At 34.8% G+C, this 19075-nt stretch overlaps 4 protein-coding genes across 7 annotated transcripts; 1 reads left to right on the top strand and 3 right to left on the bottom strand.

The window, feature by feature from the left end:
• The first annotated feature begins 217 nt into the window (after nt 1–217).
• On the top strand, nt 218–4378 carry ttc8 (tetratricopeptide repeat domain 8). Of its 2 annotated transcripts, XM_044143303.1 has the most exons (15): nt 218–406; nt 661–684; nt 815–935; nt 1047–1110; nt 1193–1352; nt 2003–2092; nt 2176–2220; nt 2311–2396; nt 2493–2580; nt 2671–2781; nt 2867–3006; nt 3114–3288; nt 3395–3517; nt 4043–4126; nt 4238–4378. In XM_044143303.1, exons 1-15 carry the CDS (start codon nt 293–295, stop codon nt 4352–4354), a joined length of 1542 nt encoding a protein of 513 aa, XP_043999238.1. In that variant the 5' UTR covers nt 218–292; the 3' UTR covers nt 4355–4378. The 2 variants fall into 2 exon arrangements, with proteins under 2 accessions (XP_043999238.1, XP_043999239.1); XM_044143304.1 differs by lacking the exon at nt 661–684.
• A 47-nt stretch (nt 4379–4425) lies between these two features.
• Nucleotides 4426–8041, bottom strand: LOC122846377 (CD209 antigen-like protein B). Its single transcript, XM_044143308.1, has 6 exons — nt 7831–8041; nt 7493–7609; nt 6170–6418; nt 5910–6073; nt 5185–5321; nt 4426–5093 (listed from the first exon to the last, which is right to left on the bottom strand). Exons 1-6 carry the CDS (start codon nt 7931–7933, stop codon nt 4943–4945), a joined length of 921 nt encoding a protein of 306 aa, XP_043999243.1. The 5' UTR covers nt 7934–8041; the 3' UTR covers nt 4426–4942.
• A 543-nt stretch (nt 8042–8584) lies between these two features.
• LOC122846376 (CD209 antigen-like protein E) lies at nt 8585–14181 on the bottom strand. Of its 3 annotated transcripts, none has more exons than XM_044143306.1 (8): nt 13867–14181; nt 13469–13570; nt 13117–13377; nt 12858–13018; nt 12642–12739; nt 10667–12384; nt 10387–10500; nt 9868–10125 (listed from the first exon to the last, which is right to left on the bottom strand). In XM_044143306.1, the coding sequence occupies exons 1-6, from the start codon at nt 13985–13987 to the stop codon at nt 12210–12212; spliced, it is 918 nt and encodes a 305-aa protein (XP_043999241.1). In that variant the 5' UTR covers nt 13988–14181; the 3' UTR covers nt 9868–10125; nt 10387–10500; nt 10667–12209. The 3 variants fall into 3 exon arrangements, with proteins under 3 accessions (XP_043999242.1, XP_043999241.1, XP_043999240.1); XM_044143305.1 differs by having other exon boundaries at nt 12642–12775; nt 13867–14168; XM_044143307.1 differs by lacking the exons at nt 12642–12739; nt 12858–13018; nt 13117–13377; nt 13469–13570; nt 13867–14181 and adding exons at nt 8585–8952; nt 9065–9201; nt 9381–9544 and having other exon boundaries at nt 10667–12204.
• A 343-nt stretch (nt 14182–14524) lies between these two features.
• Nucleotides 14525–18683, bottom strand: LOC122845982 (C-type lectin domain family 4 member E-like). The gene is made up of 6 exons (XM_044142611.1): nt 18434–18683; nt 17588–17683; nt 16896–17153; nt 16639–16805; nt 15879–16015; nt 14525–15813 (listed from the first exon to the last, which is right to left on the bottom strand). The coding sequence occupies exons 1-6, from the start codon at nt 18480–18482 to the stop codon at nt 15663–15665; spliced, it is 858 nt and encodes a 285-aa protein (XP_043998546.1). The 5' UTR covers nt 18483–18683; the 3' UTR covers nt 14525–15662.
• Between the last annotated feature and the right edge of the window lie 392 nt (nt 18684–19075).

The raw sequence follows: 19075 nt of genomic DNA, 5'->3' as shown, positions 1-19075 counted from the left end.
ACAAAGCAGTTGGCAAAATTTTGAGGAATAGACATAGTTAGCAAGTTTTTCACATAACATTGACATGCACTATAGCCTTTTACAACTTATTTATGGACGTTTAAAGATTTTACTATAACCCACAGATTTTATTTTATCTGTCCATTTTTTTGCCGGAAGTTCCGGCCCTGTGCAACCGGTAGTGAGGAACCGCCTTCCCGACTGTTGCCAAGTAACCAAAGAAGCTTCAGATTCGCCATCGCTTTATTCCCGTTTAGCAGCTCGTTAGCAGAGTTTACAACCTGACATAGCCATGGAGGTGACGATGGACCCATTGTTTCTTGCATGGAGCTATTTCAGGAGGCGAAAGTTTCAACAGTGTTCAGATATTTGTAGCAAAATATTGCAAGATAGTCCCTACGACCAGGTAATGCCGTTGTAGTTAGCAGACTCTGCTAGTATGCTAACACATTTGTAAAGCTGCTCCGGAGTAATCCAGATTAGTATTCTGCGCGCACCATAACTCAGTGAAACTCCATGTATTTATTTAAGCCACCACAATAATTTTTTACTATTTTCTGCTTGATTTTTATGTTTCCTTTGCCTGTTATTTTATGTATTTTCCTCCGTTTATTCTTTACACCTTGTTTTACGCCTCTGTATTTCATTGCATGTCTTAAGGACTCATCTTTTCTTATCTCTGAGGTAATAAAATACTGCTTTCAGTTCCTGTGTTTTCGTTTGTTTGTTTTAGTGTCCATAATTCATCAAAGTGCTTGATCCTAACGCTCACCTTTACTTGTATTTGAGTTCTAGCTATGTTTGTGTATCACAGGCAGCATGGAGCTTAAAAACCAGAGCCCTCACAGAGATGGTGTACATCGATGAAGTTGATGTTGATCAGGAAGGGATTGCTGAGATGATGCTAGATGAAAGCTCTATTGCACAAGTTGCACGTAGGTTTCAGCTCTTTGTCAGCACACCATTGTAAAGTAAAAATTGAAATTATATTTAATTCCGATAACACTTTCTCAGTGAGAACTTTTAATGGTAAAACTCTCTTTTAGGACCTGGAACATCACTGAGACTCCCTGGAACAAGTCAGGGTGGTGGTCCCACTCCAGCAGTCAGGTATGACGCCTTTATAGAATAATATCATAATAGAATAACAATCATCAGTAAACTTAAAAAAACCTTTATCCTAAATTTTTAGGCCTATGACACAATCAGGGCGTCCTATCACAGGATTTGTGAGACCCAGCACACAGTCAGGGCGTCCAGGAACAATGGAGCAGGCAATCAAAACTCCGCGTACTGCAAGCACAGCGCGTCCTGTCACTAGTTCTTCTGGTAGATTCATTCGTTTGGGAACTGTGAGTGTTCATGTGCAAATACAGTTTATCCACAAAGCAAATATTGGACTATTTTAAAATGAACTAAATGTAAATTATTTGACAGATTAGCTTTTAGTCACCAATATCTAGAGTGTCAAATATATGTAATGAGTCTCCTGGTCAAGATATGTAAAAAGCCTTAAAATAAATAAATTTTTTATTGGTACAGCATTAGTTACTATCAGAAAATCATTATGATTAAGAGAAACAGAGGTGTTAAAACATCAGTCTTTGTCTACTTAATCTAAATGTGTTTCACTTAGGGAAGGAGTTACTGAAATAAATAAACTCTTCAATAATATTATTATTTATTGATTGGGTATGTTGTATTTAATTTGAAAGACACTGTTTGAACTAACAACAATTATCAAATCAGTTATGTTATAAAATTCCTTCTCTCATTATCAATATACTCTGATTTACGGTTGAAATTTTCTTGTAATTTTAAGTGTCAGAACATTCATCTGCACTCACAAATGGATTCATTAAAGGCTTTCTATAAATTTGGACAGGTCTGCCAATAAAAATGACCATCACAGTACATACATTGTTTTCACAAAAGATTAATCCGGATATTTCTGAATTTAATTTCCATCAAATGTTTAACACTGTATCCCCCTTTTCACTAGGCTTCAATGCTAACCAATCCAGAAGGACCTTTCATAAATTTGTCGAGAATAAACCTGTCCAAGTATTCTCAAAAGCCAAGTTTGTCCAGGGTAAGAGAAAAATCTTCCTTCCAGAAATTTAGTACAATATTTTCTTTTTCCACATTTAATGTGATCCAAATTTCTCTTTGCAGACTTTATTTGAGTACATCTTTCACCATGAAAACGATGTTAAAAATGTAAGTTTTCCTCTCTCATGTGGAACATAGCTTGAGTTTTGAACCTGTGACCATTGGATGCTAATAAATGTGGCTTAATTTTCTGTACAGGCTTTAGATTTAGCAGCTCAAGCTACTGAGCACGCACAATTTAAAGATTGGTGGTGGAAGGTTCAACTAGGAAAATGTTACTACAGGTAAGAATGTCTCACAACCATCGAAACTGTGCTGATGTAAGAATTGGTATTTCTTATTAAACTGTGCTGTTTAACTTTTTGTTTTTACCTTTTCAGACTTGGTTTATACAGAGAAGCAGAGAAACAGTTTCGATCAGCTCTCAACCAGCAGGAGGTGGTAGATACATATCTCTACCTCACAAAGGTAGTGACTAAACTATGCCTTCTGTTCTTAGTAACTCTGAGCATGTTTAAGAAATCATTAAATGCAATATCATGGTTTTATTCCTTCAAGGTTTATCAACGCATGGATCAACCAATAACAGCCCTCAACCTTTTCAAGGAAGGCCTGGACCACTTCCCTGGTGAGGTCACTCTTCTAACGGGAATCGCCCGCATCCATGAGGTATATTTGTCGACATAAAGCCTTCTCAGTCTCCTGTCATGATTCTAATTAGATATTTACTGTTTCTAATGGGATTTCTTTCCAGGAGATGAACAACATTACTTCAGCCACAGAGTACTACAAAGAGGTCTTGAAGCAGGATAACACACACGTAGAGGCAATCGCCTGCATAGGCAGTAATCACTTCTATACCGACCAGCCTGAGATCGCCCTGCGGTTCTACAGGTCAGACAAATTTACTCTCCCGTTAAGCTGGCACCATATTTTCAAAATTTAAAGAGTAAACCTTTTGCACAGTTATGGTTGATTGAGCATGCTTGTTCTCTTCCTAGACGACTTCTCCAGATGGGTGTATATAACTGCCAGCTGTACAACAACCTGGGCCTCTGCTGTTTCTATGCACAACAGTATGACATGACTCTGTCCTCATTTGAGAGAGCTCTGGCACTGGTTTCCAGTGATGAAGAGCAGGCGGATGTCTGGTACAATATTGGGCATGTTGCTGTGGTGAGTCAGCAAACTAAAGAAAAAAATACTACTTGCTACTTGCACAAAAAGAACCATATATTGATATAAAAATCATAGAAGCTAATATTACATTGTGTGTTCAAAGGGCATTGGGGACTTGACGCTGGCATATCAGTGTTTTAAACTGACCCTGGCTTTCAATAATGATCATGCTGAGGCCTACAACAACCTGGCGGTACTGGAACTGCGAAAAGGTCATATTGAGCAGGTGAGAACAGAAATTGCTTTTTTAGGTGGTAAATATAGAATTAAAAATATATTGTTTTACACAACGTATTGTGACATATCATGTAGCTGTTTGCCTTTTGGGAGAAAAAACAGAAGAGATACAATGTGTAGTAATATCTAAAGATGACTACCAATTATACTGTTTTTAAGTGTTCTTATATCTATGTATGGATTATTTTTGTTATTAAAGAAGAATGATCCTTCCTGCAGACAGCGGCGATGCTGGCCCCTTACATGTATGAGCCAAGAGCCTTTTAATAAATTTGATTAATCTGTTTTTTGTTTTTGCTCAGTTTTTAAGTTTTTGTCCTTTTTTATATTAGTTGCTCTTATGAACCATGTGTTCATATTCTGAAAACTTATAAACGTAAACCCCAACTTCAATTTTGTTGTTTTTTTTCTGAGTCACAATAAGGAGCTTTTATCTTCTCTTCATCACAGAATTTTGAGTTAATTTTTAGTGCATTCTGAGAAGATGTGTTTATAAAAAATATCTCTTATCCAGTCGAAAGCCTTCCTGCAGACAGCCGCGTTGCTGGCCCCTCACATGTATGAGCCGAACTTCAATCTCTCCATTCTGTGTGAAAAGGTAAAGCTATGCTGTGTAATATAGCATTTAAACAGTGCATTTCTGTCAAGTAATTAATCACTTTCATATGTATGTAAATATATAATATGGATGTTGTTTGTCTGTGTCCAGATTGGAGACCTTCAGAGCAGTTACACTGCAGCTCAAAAGTCTGAGGACGCTTTTCCAGAGCACATCGACACTCAGCAGCTCCTCAAGCAGCTTCGGCAGCACTTTGCAGTTCTGTGAGCCGTCAGACACCCAACCAAAAAGTTAAGAAAGTAGTAAAAGATGGGCAGGTTAGTCAGATGGAAAACATTAGTTGTCATTTATGTTTATTCATAACAGAATGGTAACTAAAAATCCACATTTACAGAATAAATCATGGGATGACATATTTACTGTAGTTTGACAAAGATGTATTGGGTGTTTCCCACGAATAAATTGCATCAGTTGAATCCAAATGTTGTGTTGCATAAAGTTCCACTCTAATGGATTGTAGATATGCACAGAAGGACACTTCTTTTTTTATTTCACACAAATCTGTGTAAAATGCTGGAGAATTTTAGAATGATTAATTGCTACATTTTCATATATGTAGCAATTATATTATACATACATACATTATATACATGTATGTATAGTGGCATCAAATATTTGTTATACATAAAACTAAAATGTATGTATTTTCAGACAAAATGTTTGTAGTTTGACCTTCCCTGCCATTTATAGGTTATGTAGGATAAACAATAAAGAAACAGCACAAAAGAGTCTCTGTAGTGATGCTCAATTGTTGCTTCAGCAAATAAATGTAGGACTTTAGAAAGAGTCACTTTGTTATCCGAAAGACTTCGGTGCCATTTCACAAATCCACTTCAGGTTATAATTGCACGGTGCATCATTCCAAGACATGAATGGGTTGCTTTTGGGGTACACTGCGGCACAGTCCTCATTGTTTAAGTTGTTTGGTTCTCCAACATTCCAGAACCTGAAATAAATAATTGGTAGCTTTGTTGAGAGGTAAATTATGCTCTGACACAGTTTGTTTCAAACTGGTTTATCAACTGTATAACTTTTACCCATCAGTCAGTCTCGTCCCATCCACCCATGTCCAGACCCCTTCCTCTTCCACGTCTCTCAGTCCGATCCAGAAACCACTGTGCGACACTGGTCTCAAAATGTCTTGATTAATTGTTAGAAGCCTAATTATTCCAAACTGACAAATAAAAATCACAAACAGATGTTCACTGATACATATGCAATGTAATAGAAAATATTTATCTCAATATGGATTTCTTCTGTTAAACAAATTTTGATATATTGGAGGCAAATAACCCAAGTAACCCACATATTCAAATGATTATTTTCACAGACAACATTTTTTACCATCAAAACCAATCTGGCCCTACATATCTGCATTTGTTGAGATCAATATTACAAACCACACTGACCTGATTACTGCATAAAAACATGATTTGAATAAAACTTGTTTGACAACACGAAGTAGACTAAAAATTTCAAAAAGTAGCACAACATAGATAGAAATTCATGAACAAATGGGTTATGCTGTGGCTTGACCCTACAATGTGACTAAATTAAAGCAATTCTGCAAAGAAGAGCTGGTCAAAGTTCTGAAAAGTGACGTTTGCCAGTTGCTACAAACATTTGATGGCAGCCGTTAGCACAACTACAAGAATAGCACAATTATTCAAGTTAAAATGGCAAATATTTTTTACAGTACTATATATTTTTTGAAATGAAATGTAAATGCTAAGACTATTAAAACTTAGTCCAAATGTCTTACAAGCTTTTCTCTGTTGTTCACAATGGCCAAGTCTCCTCCCTGCCTCCTGCAGAACTGCCGGGCCTCGTTCCATGATGTGCGGTAAATAGTGTCAGAAAACGGGAAGTAATAGCAGCTTGCGCTCAAGAAAGTCCATCCAGGCAAACAGTGTCTGCAGCCTTCATCTGTTTTTAAATAAAAAGAGGGAAGCATAATATTCTGTTGCCTGGTTTGCAACTATAATTCGTGCTTGTACATATCGAGATTAAAAGGCCTCTCACTTATCATTGGTAAATGGGATTTCAGCGATGCAATGTCCACCTGCAACTTTTCCACCTGCTTTTCGTAGTCTTTGACTCTGAGGGTCTGGTGTTCGAGCTCCCACTTGATGACTTGCTGCTCGCTGATCTCTATCGCCAGCTGTTTCTTGACTTCATCCCTGCTTTGTAGTGCAGCTTCATAAGAAGCCTGAAGTTTTCTTATCTCTCCACTGATGTCTCTCACTATGTTGTTTTCACTTAGTTTGTTATCTGCAGCCAGTAAAAAAAGAGAAATTGCACATATTTTAGAGACTTATTTTTAACCTGATAATTAAAACAAACACCAAATTAATATTACATGTAGTTATTGCTTTTGTCAGATTAACCATATATGAACCATTATTTCAGTGGGGAATGATTTTTTTAATGATTTTTAAGAACAGAAATTGATGCAAAACTCTTCATTTATTGCACATTTTCTGTTATACACAGAATCCAAACTATACATTCTGGCTCAAGTACATTCATGGAACTAACCCTATTTCTAACCCCTAACCTTACCTAATATTTGGCTACATGTTCTTTAATGAATGCCGAGAAAAGTTTTTCTTCTTTGGTAAGGACCTGGGATATTTCTGACTAGATATTTCGCCCTCTTCCTTACGTAATTGAAAGATTTCCTTTAGATTAGATCAATACCTGCTTGAATCCTGATTTGAAGTCTGGTCATGCATTTTCAGTAGGTTTGACATTGTGGCTGCTTCTAAAACAATTTTAATGTGCATTTAGTATTGTTGTCCAATCTGAATATTCAGTCTAAACCTTTTTTCTGGATTGAGATTTGGACAGTCACACAAGACAAAAACTGAACTGTTTCGCCACAATGACAAGAAGGATGTTTGGAGGAATAAATGTGAAGCTTTTTTCTACTTTGTAAAAAATAATTTAAGATCTTTGTTGTATAATTATTCCACTATGAAAAAGAACAGTTCAAATCTGTTTTTAAAATCTTTAAATGAATATATGTGCACTTTAATCTGAACTGCATCTGATAATAGTTGGTACAAATTCTGTTTTTTTTATTACTTTCACTTAACATTCCAGTTCTTGTTTCAAATACTTGTATGTTAAGTTCATTACTTCCGATAAATTGTCTGGTTTTGGATGATAATGTGACATAGAAATCTGACCACAGAAGCTCGGTTTGACAAATCATTAATTTCTTACTGTCTCATCCTTGATTTACTGGAACACTCTTCAAATCCTATGCATTGCATTAGGCTAATTACTAATGGCATTAGCCATGAGTATTAGTTTAAAGTTACTTGGGTAGAAATAACTTACAGTACACTCCCAGGCCAATATTAACCATTAGCAGAATCACTGCTAACGCTGCTAGGCTTGCTGTTAGCAGTTTGTAACGATTCATGGTGGATTCAGGTCTCATCGTCGACACAGTCACTACGCAGAAAATATCAGACATCAACAGATGGATATTAAAGAAAATGATATAAAGAATAAAATATAAAAACGAGTTGGATAGCTTTTATATGTCACCCATTTTCAATAGAAAAGCTAAATGCAAATTTTAAATAAATAATCACAAGTATATCCTTATTCTCTATAGCAAAGAAATGATAACGTTCGTGTGTCTGCAATGCTCTCTCATTGGTTTTTCATACCTTGATTCTCCTGATTTGATGGTAGACGAGGCTCATCTTCAATGGTTTCCTCCTGACTTATCAGTTTGTTATACGGACGACCTGAATTTTGCATTTCCTCCATTTTTGAACGTTATATTGAGAGTGATCTCACAGAAAAATCCAGCAGAGATTGTTTGTTAGGACATTGCCCTCAGAGCTCTTGTCTGTGCAACATTACACACAGAAAAAGTTCATTTGTTAAATATTGACAGGGAGTAAACCGAGTCCCTGGGTTGGATTTTTAGCAAGGCTTACCTTGGGTGGGCCAAGACCCATCCCCTATTATCATTTAGTTTATAGAAAATGTATGTTTTGGAAGCAGCATATCAAGTAAGTTTATAAAAGAAACTTGCAACCCTACATTAGGTGAGGTGTTTTAATTTATTGGACAAAACAGTTGGTTATTGAAGTAGAGTAAAGCGCAAACACTTGCATAACTGGCAGATTTAGGCATATTTGAAACAATCCTCAACCAAAAGAGCATTTCATTTATATATATATATATATATATATATATATATATATATATATATATATATATATATATATATATATATATATATATAGATCCTCCACTGTTTATCTGGCAAAATAATTATCTTTTAAATGTCTTCTACATGTTAAAAGACAATATGCAACATTTGTAAACACTGACAGAAATAAAACACTACTTCCCAGTGTGTTTCTTCAGATTTATGAACCGGTTATTCATTTGTGAAATCATAAAATCATATTTATTTTTTAACATTTATTTTGACAGTGAGACTTCCTTTTAATTACACAAGCGTAGAAAGTGCAACACAAACACACTTTGATTGAAATGTTCTAAACTCATAAAAGATTGTTTAATACAAAGTTTATGAATTGTGAAATCTTACTAACTATTATAGATTAGAATGGTTAACAGAAGTTTTCAAGCTGTTCATATGCATGTTTAAATGATTTCAGTTATTGTTTTGCCTGATCTCACAGATCCAGTTCAGTAGATGCTGCTGGCAGTTTCCAGTGTACCAAGTCCTCAAAGTGTCTCCATAGTAATGAAAAGCAGCACAGTTCCCGCTCTGAGGTCCAGTATGACTGGGTTGCCCACTTCTCCAGTACCTGTGATATTTAAGCAATACTCAGAGATTCTCACTGTTGTGTTTGTTAGAAGCTATGATGCTCTTTATGGGTTATTTGAATGACAAATAATGGCAATCATTGAAATTCTTACATTACGGACGTCTCTGTCACATTATTTGTCCATGTCCATGTTCCCAGATGTTTCACTTCACTAAGGCCGATCCAGAATCCGTTCATCCACCACACGCTACTGCTGTCTACCCTTGGAAAATTCGTACTTATGAGTTGCTGTAAACAACACGACATATAAGATATTGAATTACTTGTCTAAATATAGTGAAAGCAAAAAGAAAACAAAAGCTTAGTAAAGTGAACTCTTTCTTTCAGGGCCTCTTTCTGTGTTTTAGACAAATTCACATTGTTGCTATAATTCAACTCTTTTAAACAGGATTTACATTTCGACCCACCTGTTCTTCCAAGTTGTTGATTATGAGCAGGTCGCCTCCTTGGCGAATGCAGTCAGCTCTGCTGTCTGACCAGTTCTTTCTTGATTCCAGTTCATAGTTAGAAAAGTAGTAGCATGACGTTTTCAGTAGGAGCCATCCTGAAGGGCATCTGCCACAGTTTTTCTCTGTTAAATAGAAACCAAGACAGCTCTTTTTGTTAGATGAAATTATTTTTTGATTTCTGAAAACAAGAAAAGCTGTACTGTGTATCCCAAAGGCATTCCGGTTTTAGACAAACTTCAATATATTCTATTGGAAATTTTTTATGACAGGCAACACAAAGTAGTGCAAAAATCAGAGTAGAGATGCCTCTAAATAGATTCCTTTGCATCTAAAAATTGTAAATGTGCTCTATAAATAATAATATAATGATTGATTAATTGTTTGATTTAATGAAAGTCTGCAAGAGACAGTGTTGAAAATGTACTTTTTAGAAACTTAAAACTACCTAGAGCAGATGCATTGGACAGGAGATTTGTCTTTTCTTTTTGCAGGATGCTAATTTGCTTCTGAAGGCTGTCAGTCAGAGTCTTCTTCTGCCTCACTTCCAGCTTTAGTTGACCATGGTTGGCACGCTCTATCTCCAGTGTGTTCTGGGCCTCCGTTCGCTGTCTTATTATCTCCGTCTGGTTGCTGAGAAAGTTCACCTCAACAAGGAGGGGTGAAGCTGCTAAATCAGGAACCTGAAGGTCTTTGGCGTTAGCACCTGTACAATAAAAAACTGAGTAAGATGACAGAAACTAAAATTGCTGTCTGGCTTAAGAAGACGCTTGCTGCTTAATGCATTTGGTCCAGATCTCAACATTTAAGTGGGTGTTTGAATAATACTGTAACATTTTAGGTTACCAAAATTTACAGAACATTGTTTATTTTTGTAGCCTTTAACATACCCACCATGTCTGACTTCCTTTTAGTGTGGCAATGAGCTCAAAACTTTTTTGGTAACTTAACAGATTTTCATACTTACAGCAAATCCCAATGACAGCAGCAGAAATCAGTAAAGCAGCATTTAGCAGGCCCAGGCTTAGTACAACCAGTCGCTGGTGTTGAAATGTATATTCACCAATTTCTGCCAACAGACCTTAAAAAATATTCACCAGTGTTAATCTTCAAAGCAAATTCTGTATTGCTGAATTTAAAAAATAGAAATAAGAATAATATTTTAAAAAGCTGGATAAGCTAAACAACAGAATATTAAAGGGAAACGATGTTGGGAAGCTGTAATAAAGTTCATTGTAAAACGCTACCTTGTCCAAATGTTCGTCGATGAGAAGGTGAAACCTCATCCGTGGTCAAATCTTGGTAAATCTTTCCTTCAAACGACATCTTTTACTCTCTTTTTTACTCTGAATTCTGCACTTTACCACTGCTTGTAGTCCACATCGATCTGTTTGTCCTGTTCAAACTAGTGATAAGAGGCACAGGCTCGGATGATCATGTTTTAAATGGCATTCTGGTGACCATGTAACTGGGAGTAGACCTGTTGTGCCAATACTTTTTGAATGTTTTAATGCAAACATGTTGCAAAATGTTGTATGGCTTAATTTCTGAATAATATACATGCATTTTATAGATGTGTTTGTGTTTAACTGCCAGAGCTAGAAAAAAATATGATCAGTATCTTGTATTAAGATTTATATATCTTTCAAACCAAAATAAGTTCTCATAAAGAAAATCAGCAGCAGTTTGCAAGATGTTTGAGTGTTGTCTGAAAGAAACAGTGAGAAGCAAGTCAGAGGGAGCAATTGAATTGAATACCCTTTTTATAATCCATAATCTAAAGATGAAAATAGTTTTACATTTCATTAAAATGAGAAGGCTACATTGACAAATGTTTTTTCTTGTTAAAGAGATGCTGCTCCTGTATTTGTTTTGTAGTTTGTTGAAGTCAAATCCTTCCTTACATTCACCCACAAAATAACCAAAGATAAATATTGGAACAAGTAACTAACTTGAATTTTTATTTTTGTTTTGGTAAGTTTAACTTAACTTAGTTTTTGTTAGTTTAGTCTGTCTTTGCTTAGTTCATCTTAATTCATCTTTTATTTGAGCTTGGTTTGTGTTATTTATTTTGCTTATTTTTTCTAAGTTAATTCATCATAAACTAAACTAGTAATGCAAAAATATAGCAGACAAGGTCACATTTGTTTGTATTACTAATTTAGATAACTTATCTTGCATTCGTTTCTAAAGTTAATTTAACATATTTTATCATAGTTTGTGTTAGTTCACTTGGCTAAATTACCTTAGCCTTGCTTTAGATTTTTTTTTTATTAATTTTTTTTACTCTTTGCAATGTATCTTAAATTGCTATATAAAGTAGACCCTTTATTTAAACTCACCAATATATTAAGACAAAATTTATTGACAATGTTTTCATAGACATGCAGCAAATAAATATGAGATTAATATTTGCAAAAAGCATAACAAATGTGGCACAATGACAACAAGTTTATATTTTTATTAGGCTAATGTCAAAAAAGGTAAGTCTTTGAATGGAGAGCTGCAAATGTAGTTTAAATGGACTTTAGTCATATGCCATTTTTCTAGTCTGACTACTAGAAGCACATTTTAATAATCAGTCAGTCAAATTTACAATCTTCACACATACATAGATATGCAGATTAGTAGACAACTTGCTATGAAATGCTGCATGTGGCGAGAAGCTTGTTTAATGATATATAATTACAGCTTTTGCTGAGACACTTCCACCTCAACAGGCTGTGGCATTACCAGATTTTTTTTTCTTTTTCTTTTATTATGGAGGTGTAAGTGAGCTCAGTATTTAGACTATTGATTATTTGTCCCGTTTAGGAACTCATAAGTTGGTGCTTTCTCACAAATCCAGTTTTGTCTGGATCCACATGTTAAATCATTCCAGGCCCTGAAGAAGTTTTCGTTAGGGTACACTGCTGCACAGTCCTCGTTGGTGTGATAATCATCTGGCTGCCCAACCTTCCAGTATCTGTAACAAATAGCAGATTAATATAAAAAGACCAAAATCCATCATCATCAGTTGTGTTAACAATTGTTGAAACTGAAAAGAATGACTTATTTTCAGTAGCTCTGGCTTGCAACCTTTCAGAAATTCTAAATATATGTTCAAAATTAATCGTGATTATTTGCTATGTAATGATAAACAAAAGATTTGTGATACCATCATGAGTTAAAGTCCTTGTCTAAGTAAATGAGATATTATTGTTTAAATTAATAAACTCCTACCCTTCAACAAGGAATGTTCCGTCCAACCAGTGCCAAGAGTCTTCCTCTGTCAATTGTCTCAGTCCAAACCAGAAACCATTTATGGTTTCTGAAGGATTCTGAACATGATTTAACAAGTAATTTACGATTGTCTTCTAATGGAGGGAAAATAAAATGTAATTGGTTAAAAGAAAATCATTATTTTACAAAATGTAGACGTTAAATATCTTAACTAACCTCTTTGTCTTTGGTGTCAATGACTGGAAGATCTCCTCCATGAATCTGGCAGAACTCTCTGGCTTCTTGCCATGATTTCAGCCCAGCATTGTCAGAAGAGAAGTAATAGCACACCAAGTTTATGAAGAGCCATCCTGGAGGACAATGAGTGCAGCCACCAGCTGTCAAAGATAATAGCACAATTACAGAACATTTATAAAATGAAATGTATGCAACTCCATCAAAGCTTTGAGTAAATATACGTGGCATCATGTCTCACAGATCTTTGTCACTTGTGCTCTCAGTTTTCCAAGGTCCTGTGTAACTTTCTCAATGAGCACTTTGTAGTCTTCAGTCCTTTTCGTCTGATGTTCAAGCTCCCACTTGGTTTCTTTCTGACTCTTTATTTCACCGTCCAGCTGCTTCTGAGCAGCATATATGTTCTCAACTGCTGTCTTATTTTGCTTATGAAGTTCGACGAGGTCTTTTTCAAGGGTTTCAGTGTCTTTGAATGTGAGGTGAGTTTCTTGCAAACTGCTGTCTGCAAATGCAGAAGAAAATCAATCTGTTATGAGAAATATTATTTTCAACTATTCTTACTGAAATGCAACTTTCAGAGCAGCACAACTTACAATGCACCCCCAGGGCAATATCAAGTATAAGTAGAAGACCAGCAAGAAGCACCAAAATTACAGTAGCCAGTCTGCTACGTCTCCCAGGAATGAACAAAGTCACTAAGCACAAAACATAAGGAAATGTAAAGAAATTAAACAGTTCCAAGTTATATTTATGTCCAGCATATAGACATCTCAATGTCAAAGGTCACAATATTTGCGCTTTACATTCAGCTACATGCAGTATTTATTTTTTATTCTACGTTTAAAAAATATTTCTAAAGCCATGTCGCTTTAAAATGTATGTAATCTCATTCAAATGAGTTCTACTGCATAATTTTACAGTTTAATATCGTCAGAGATTAAATTTCTAACATAAGTAAAAGTGCATGTTGTGAATCTTCAGCCTGTCATACCTGGTTGCCTGCTTTGGTTAGACATGTGGAAGGAATTATGGTCTTCAACGTTGAATTCCTCTTCACAAATCAACATGTTAAAACCATCAGAATCGCAACCTTGAGATTGTGTCTTCTCCATTGTTCTTGTTCAGGATATGTGAATGCACGGATTATTTTAGACCTGCTTTTGCTGAGCTCATCAGTAAGAAAATTCTGATGAATGTTCAGTTTTAAATTTAAATTTCCGTTTTCTCTTGAAAGGAGAAGTGAAATTATTCTTGAACCACCCTACCCAAAAAACAAACCATGCTTCCTAAAAAGACAATCTTATTCTTATCCATTTAGGAGTAACATTGTTACTGTTTGAAAAATGAACCCTGGTGTCCAAAAATGGCCCATTGAGATCAATTTATTGCGAAATTATTGTAATGATCATTTCATATTCCAGCTATTTCTCATAAATATGTTACTGTTATCAGTCCGTCTATATTTTCCGCTCAACTTTCACACGTTTTAAGAAATATTGATTTCAGTTTCTACCTAAGTTTCAATTAAAGGGTCGGAAATATTTATTTACAAAACGTCTTCAGTATCTTTGATTCTTTTCAGTTCTAACTGTCATGAATATTTATTTCAGTAAATCAATTCATTAAGTGAAATCACATTATTACACACAGGCTGATGATTTTCTTTATTTCTGCTAATTGTGGTGATTTTCCATTTACATCTCATGAAAATAACATTCAAGTTTAGAATATTAGATCACAGCAATAAAAACATCTTTGAAGGGGCGGTATTATGTATTCTACTGGCATATTGTTCCATTTTAATGCTGTACAAATCAAACATAACTTTAAAGAAATTTGACATTTTGAAATTAGTCTGTCGCTCTTTAAAAAGTTCCTGCTCTGTCCGACACGTCATCTGCACGTCATCGCAACAATGCCCCTCCATTATGCCATTTACAACCATTCTTATGTGCTTTGTACTAAGAAGTAGTTTCAATTATGAGGTCAGCAGGTGTTTGTTAATTGCTGTTGCTGGTAGTCTGGAGGAGCTGAGTGGGGAAGGTGTGGGGTTGGGGTCCTCTGGGGGGCAAAAACTCAGCGAAGGACTGTAGCTCCAAAGATTTTCTTTGGGAAATAGGCGTTGCTTCACGAGAGCAAGTGTTAATACCTTAATTGTATGTCAACAACTCACTTGTAAATTTCATGTTCTCTGCTGTGTCCAAAACAGAATACAGTCTAAGTTTATAAGATAGCAAAATACCATTTAAAAGTTAATAAAAAATACTCAGAAACAAGACTAGCAGTAGGCAAATAGAACAACTCTCAAGCAAAGGCATATTTTTAAGAATAACAGGAATTGAAGTTTTATTAAGGAACAGAAGAACCTATATAGAAATATAGAAATTACAGGACAGAAGAACTAAAAGTTTTAAACCTGTGGAATGAATTGGATAGCTACAGTCAACAGTGACAAAACCAAAATCACACACAAAATAACCATAATGCAAAATCAAAGTACTGATGACCATGACAGCTCTCATATATTGTTTTTTAAATCTGAAAAAACACAATCACAATTATTTGACACTTTCTCCTGCTCCAAATGGCTTTTAGAGGCTGTAATGCAGAAATCTGCCAGGCACCTGTGTACACAAGATCCAATATTGGTTAAAATACTTGTGTCAAAACTTTGAAAATCTTAAAATCATAATAAGAACATTTCAAAAGTAAAACCAGTAAAAAGTAAACATTTTTGGAACTGAAATCATTTATTCTTGGGAGTGTAAGCAACTGCATCACATGTTTTCAGCTTTGGTTGATTTCACATATCCACTGTAACTGTCTGTGAGGACAGGCACTGTCATAGCGTGTCTTCCAAGGATTCTCATCGCTGTAAACTGCAACACCGCAGTCCTCTCCTGTGCGCATGTCATTTGGTTCTCCATCCATCCAATACCTTTGAAAAATTACAGTTTTGAGTAAAACAGCAAAAAATGTCAAGAAATTTTCACTGTCTCAAACCTTTGTTCGACCTCCGTGACATTATTAAGCCAAACCCAAGTCCCCTCTGTCTCCATATCTGTGAGGCCAATCCAGAATCCACTTGCCCAGACATCTCGGCCACTTCTCATATTATTAATAGTATGACTGATAAATTCCTGCAAAAGCACAAACACGTTCAGAAACAATACAGTTTTTCAAGTTATACACACTGCTGGCCACTGTAAAAGATGTGTAAAACAAAATTTATATAAATGTTGCACAGTTATACAGTTGGAAAATTAATCTGTGGCCCTACGCCTAAAAAACAGACGCCGTCTAAATATTGTAATGTACAAAACTTGCTGAAGTTACAAAACTTGCTGAAGTTACAAAACTTGCTGAAGTTACAAAACTTCCGCAAGTTAGTTTTGTAACTTCAAAAATTTTGAAATTATTTATTTCAAAATAATTTTTGAAATAAAAATTATTTCAAAAGAATAATTTTTATTGTAGATACAATTGTGCCACAAATTATTTTGCTAAAAACAAGTTCTCATTGTTTTTTCCTCAACATAATAAATGTACTCGTATTGAAGATTTTGTGTTCCCAAAATTTCTGTGTGACATTTATGCACAGCTGTAATTTACTTTAATGCTTTTTATCTATGTCAGGGCTACATTGATGTAGAAGATAAGATATTACTTTGGTGTTGCCGACAACAAAGTTAAAGATTACACATTTACACATTTACATTATCTCCTAAAAACAACTTGCAGCTTGTAGTTTTTTTCAACCCACCTGCTCCTGCTGGTTGTCAATCACAACAAGATCTGCACCACGTTTGATGCAGTCCTCTCTGCTTTTATACCAGTTCTTCTTCACAGTAGTGGACTCAGTGTAAGAAAAGAAATAGCATCTCGAGTTGAAAATAAGCCATCCGAGAGGACATTTGCCACAAGATGAACCTGAAATAAACAAGTTATTTATATCTCGCCAGCTACCTTACTACACTGTATATAAGAAAAGAAATTGGGTAGGAAACGTTTCTGTCTGACCTAAAGCCGATATGTTGCCCTGTAGGTGTGTCTTCTCCACTTGCAGAGCTTCCACCTGCTTCTGATATCCATCATTGATGATCTTTTTCTGCTCAATTTGCTCCTTTAGTTGTGTGTGATTTTTTATTGCGTTTGCCAATGCTCTCCAGGCTTGCTTTTCAGCTGTGATCACATCGCTGTGGTTGCTGCGAAGAAAAGTGACCTCACTGATGACCGCAGAGTGTGAAACCTGGAGAGAGGCTTGTTTGGCTTGAGCGCCTGAGCAGATGAGAAAAAAAAGCTGTTAGAAAGGCAAAGTATTAGTATATCAGAGCTGAGTTTTTAAAGATTCATGTGATGGTTTTTAGGGTGGAGTTACCACAAACAATTTAAATGTTCTAAAGAAAAACTCAAATAGGAGCAAAAGTTTAAAGTTATTGTACATTCGCCCGTGTGTGAGCGAGTCAAAATTATTATGGCACTCATAGCTGCAATGAGTGGATGTAAACCTCAGAAGCAATTTAATATAAACTCTGCAAACCAAATAAAGTTAAAAACCAAGTTTATGTCACAATAAAATTTGTGACATTTATGGATGTTGATTTGAGGTTACAAAACATAGCTTTGCAAATTTCATTTCTTTGTTGTTTTTCTTTTTTTAGCAAAATCCTTCTGAATGAGGAAATGAGCATTTTATAAAATGCTGTACTTACATTTAACACCAAGAACAACGGCAGATATGAATAACATGGCATTCAGCAGTCCAAGACACACAATGATCACTTTGTAGTTTCCAAATACAGATCCTCCTGGAATTATTAACCAAAATATATAGAAATTTATTATACATGATTTGGATTCAAGTTAAAAATGTAATTTAAACTTTCATCTTACAGACTTTAATCGTATTATATCTAGTAAAGTGGGAGCAGCCTAAGAGCCAAAAACAAATTAAATTACTAAAAAAAATTTGTTGGTAAGCTTCCAAATCAACAAGTTGTAAAGAAATGTTTAGAGTTCAAAATTTTGTTGGATACAGGCTTTCAAATGTGAATGACCAAAAATCCAATATATAAAACAATTCTTGATATTATTTCTACACTTGATTACTTATTAAATTATCATTTTTCATTTTTCATTTCTTAGGAATAAAAACTATTTATTTAATGGCTCATTTAATTTATTAATTGCAGAACTTCTGGCCCACTATCTCACAGCCAGTTATTAATTTTCTTTGTTTATCTTTTCAATAACACAGTTAATAGCGTTTAAATATCCTATATCTTTTATCAGTAGTCAAATTTTAATAATTAAGGAAATAAAGATGTATAAATAGATAAATAAGATATGTGTGTCACATATTACAATGGTGGAAATATACATCTAATCTCTATTTTTGTGGTTTTTTTGGTAAAATATGAAGTCAAATATTCATTCTATCTCTACCACCTAATTTTGAAAACATAATAGTAATTCCTTTTCTGTTTTAAATGGAAGTGCAACCACAACCAGACATTACAGATCAATCAAATGACCCTTTGATTAATTTAAGATCTTACTTTGTCCACAGAGAGGTCCATCTCTGTTGAAGTTTTGTTGCCACTCCATGACTGAACCCCCTGAGAATGGTACTGACTAGTATCTATCTGTTCTTCCTTTTTTATACACACTAGCAGTGGAAGTACAGTCATAAAAGAGGATGGATATAAGTTTCTTCTGTCCTGACAGTTCAAAAAAGTGAAATATGGACTGGAATTTACTGATTGATTTATGCATGCTCTGTTAACAGAATTTTCTTATCTGCAACCAGTAATAAAAACAAACAGAAAGGAAGGGGTTATATTATTCAAATACCAGCTGCTTTTTTTAATTTCAAAAATATTTAGTAGAAATTTAAGGTTGATTTTAGTTTTATGTTTAAAACAATAAAACTAGAATCCAGAGAGACTTTTTGTATAGGTATATTATATTTTATATGATACATGTTTATTAAAGTTTAATTCACCCAACAGCTATTATCACCAAAAATGTGCTGCCGAAATTTTCGTGTTAGTACTTAAGTTTCTGCCATATAATTTTGAATAAGTGATTTTTTTTAAAAACATATATTTGTGGTACAAGCATAGATGATAGAACACCTTTGAATTGTACAGAGAAAACAGCGCCACCTACAGTCATATTTTTGATGGTTGCAGAATTAG

Source organism: Gambusia affinis, linkage group LG16, assembly GCF_019740435.1.
Source record: "Gambusia affinis linkage group LG16, SWU_Gaff_1.0, whole genome shotgun sequence".
Classification (NCBI taxonomy): Eukaryota; Metazoa; Chordata; class Actinopteri; order Cyprinodontiformes; family Poeciliidae; genus Gambusia; species Gambusia affinis.
The sequence above is the reverse complement of the archived record's forward strand: the minus strand, read 5'-3'. Positions and strand labels throughout refer to the sequence as shown.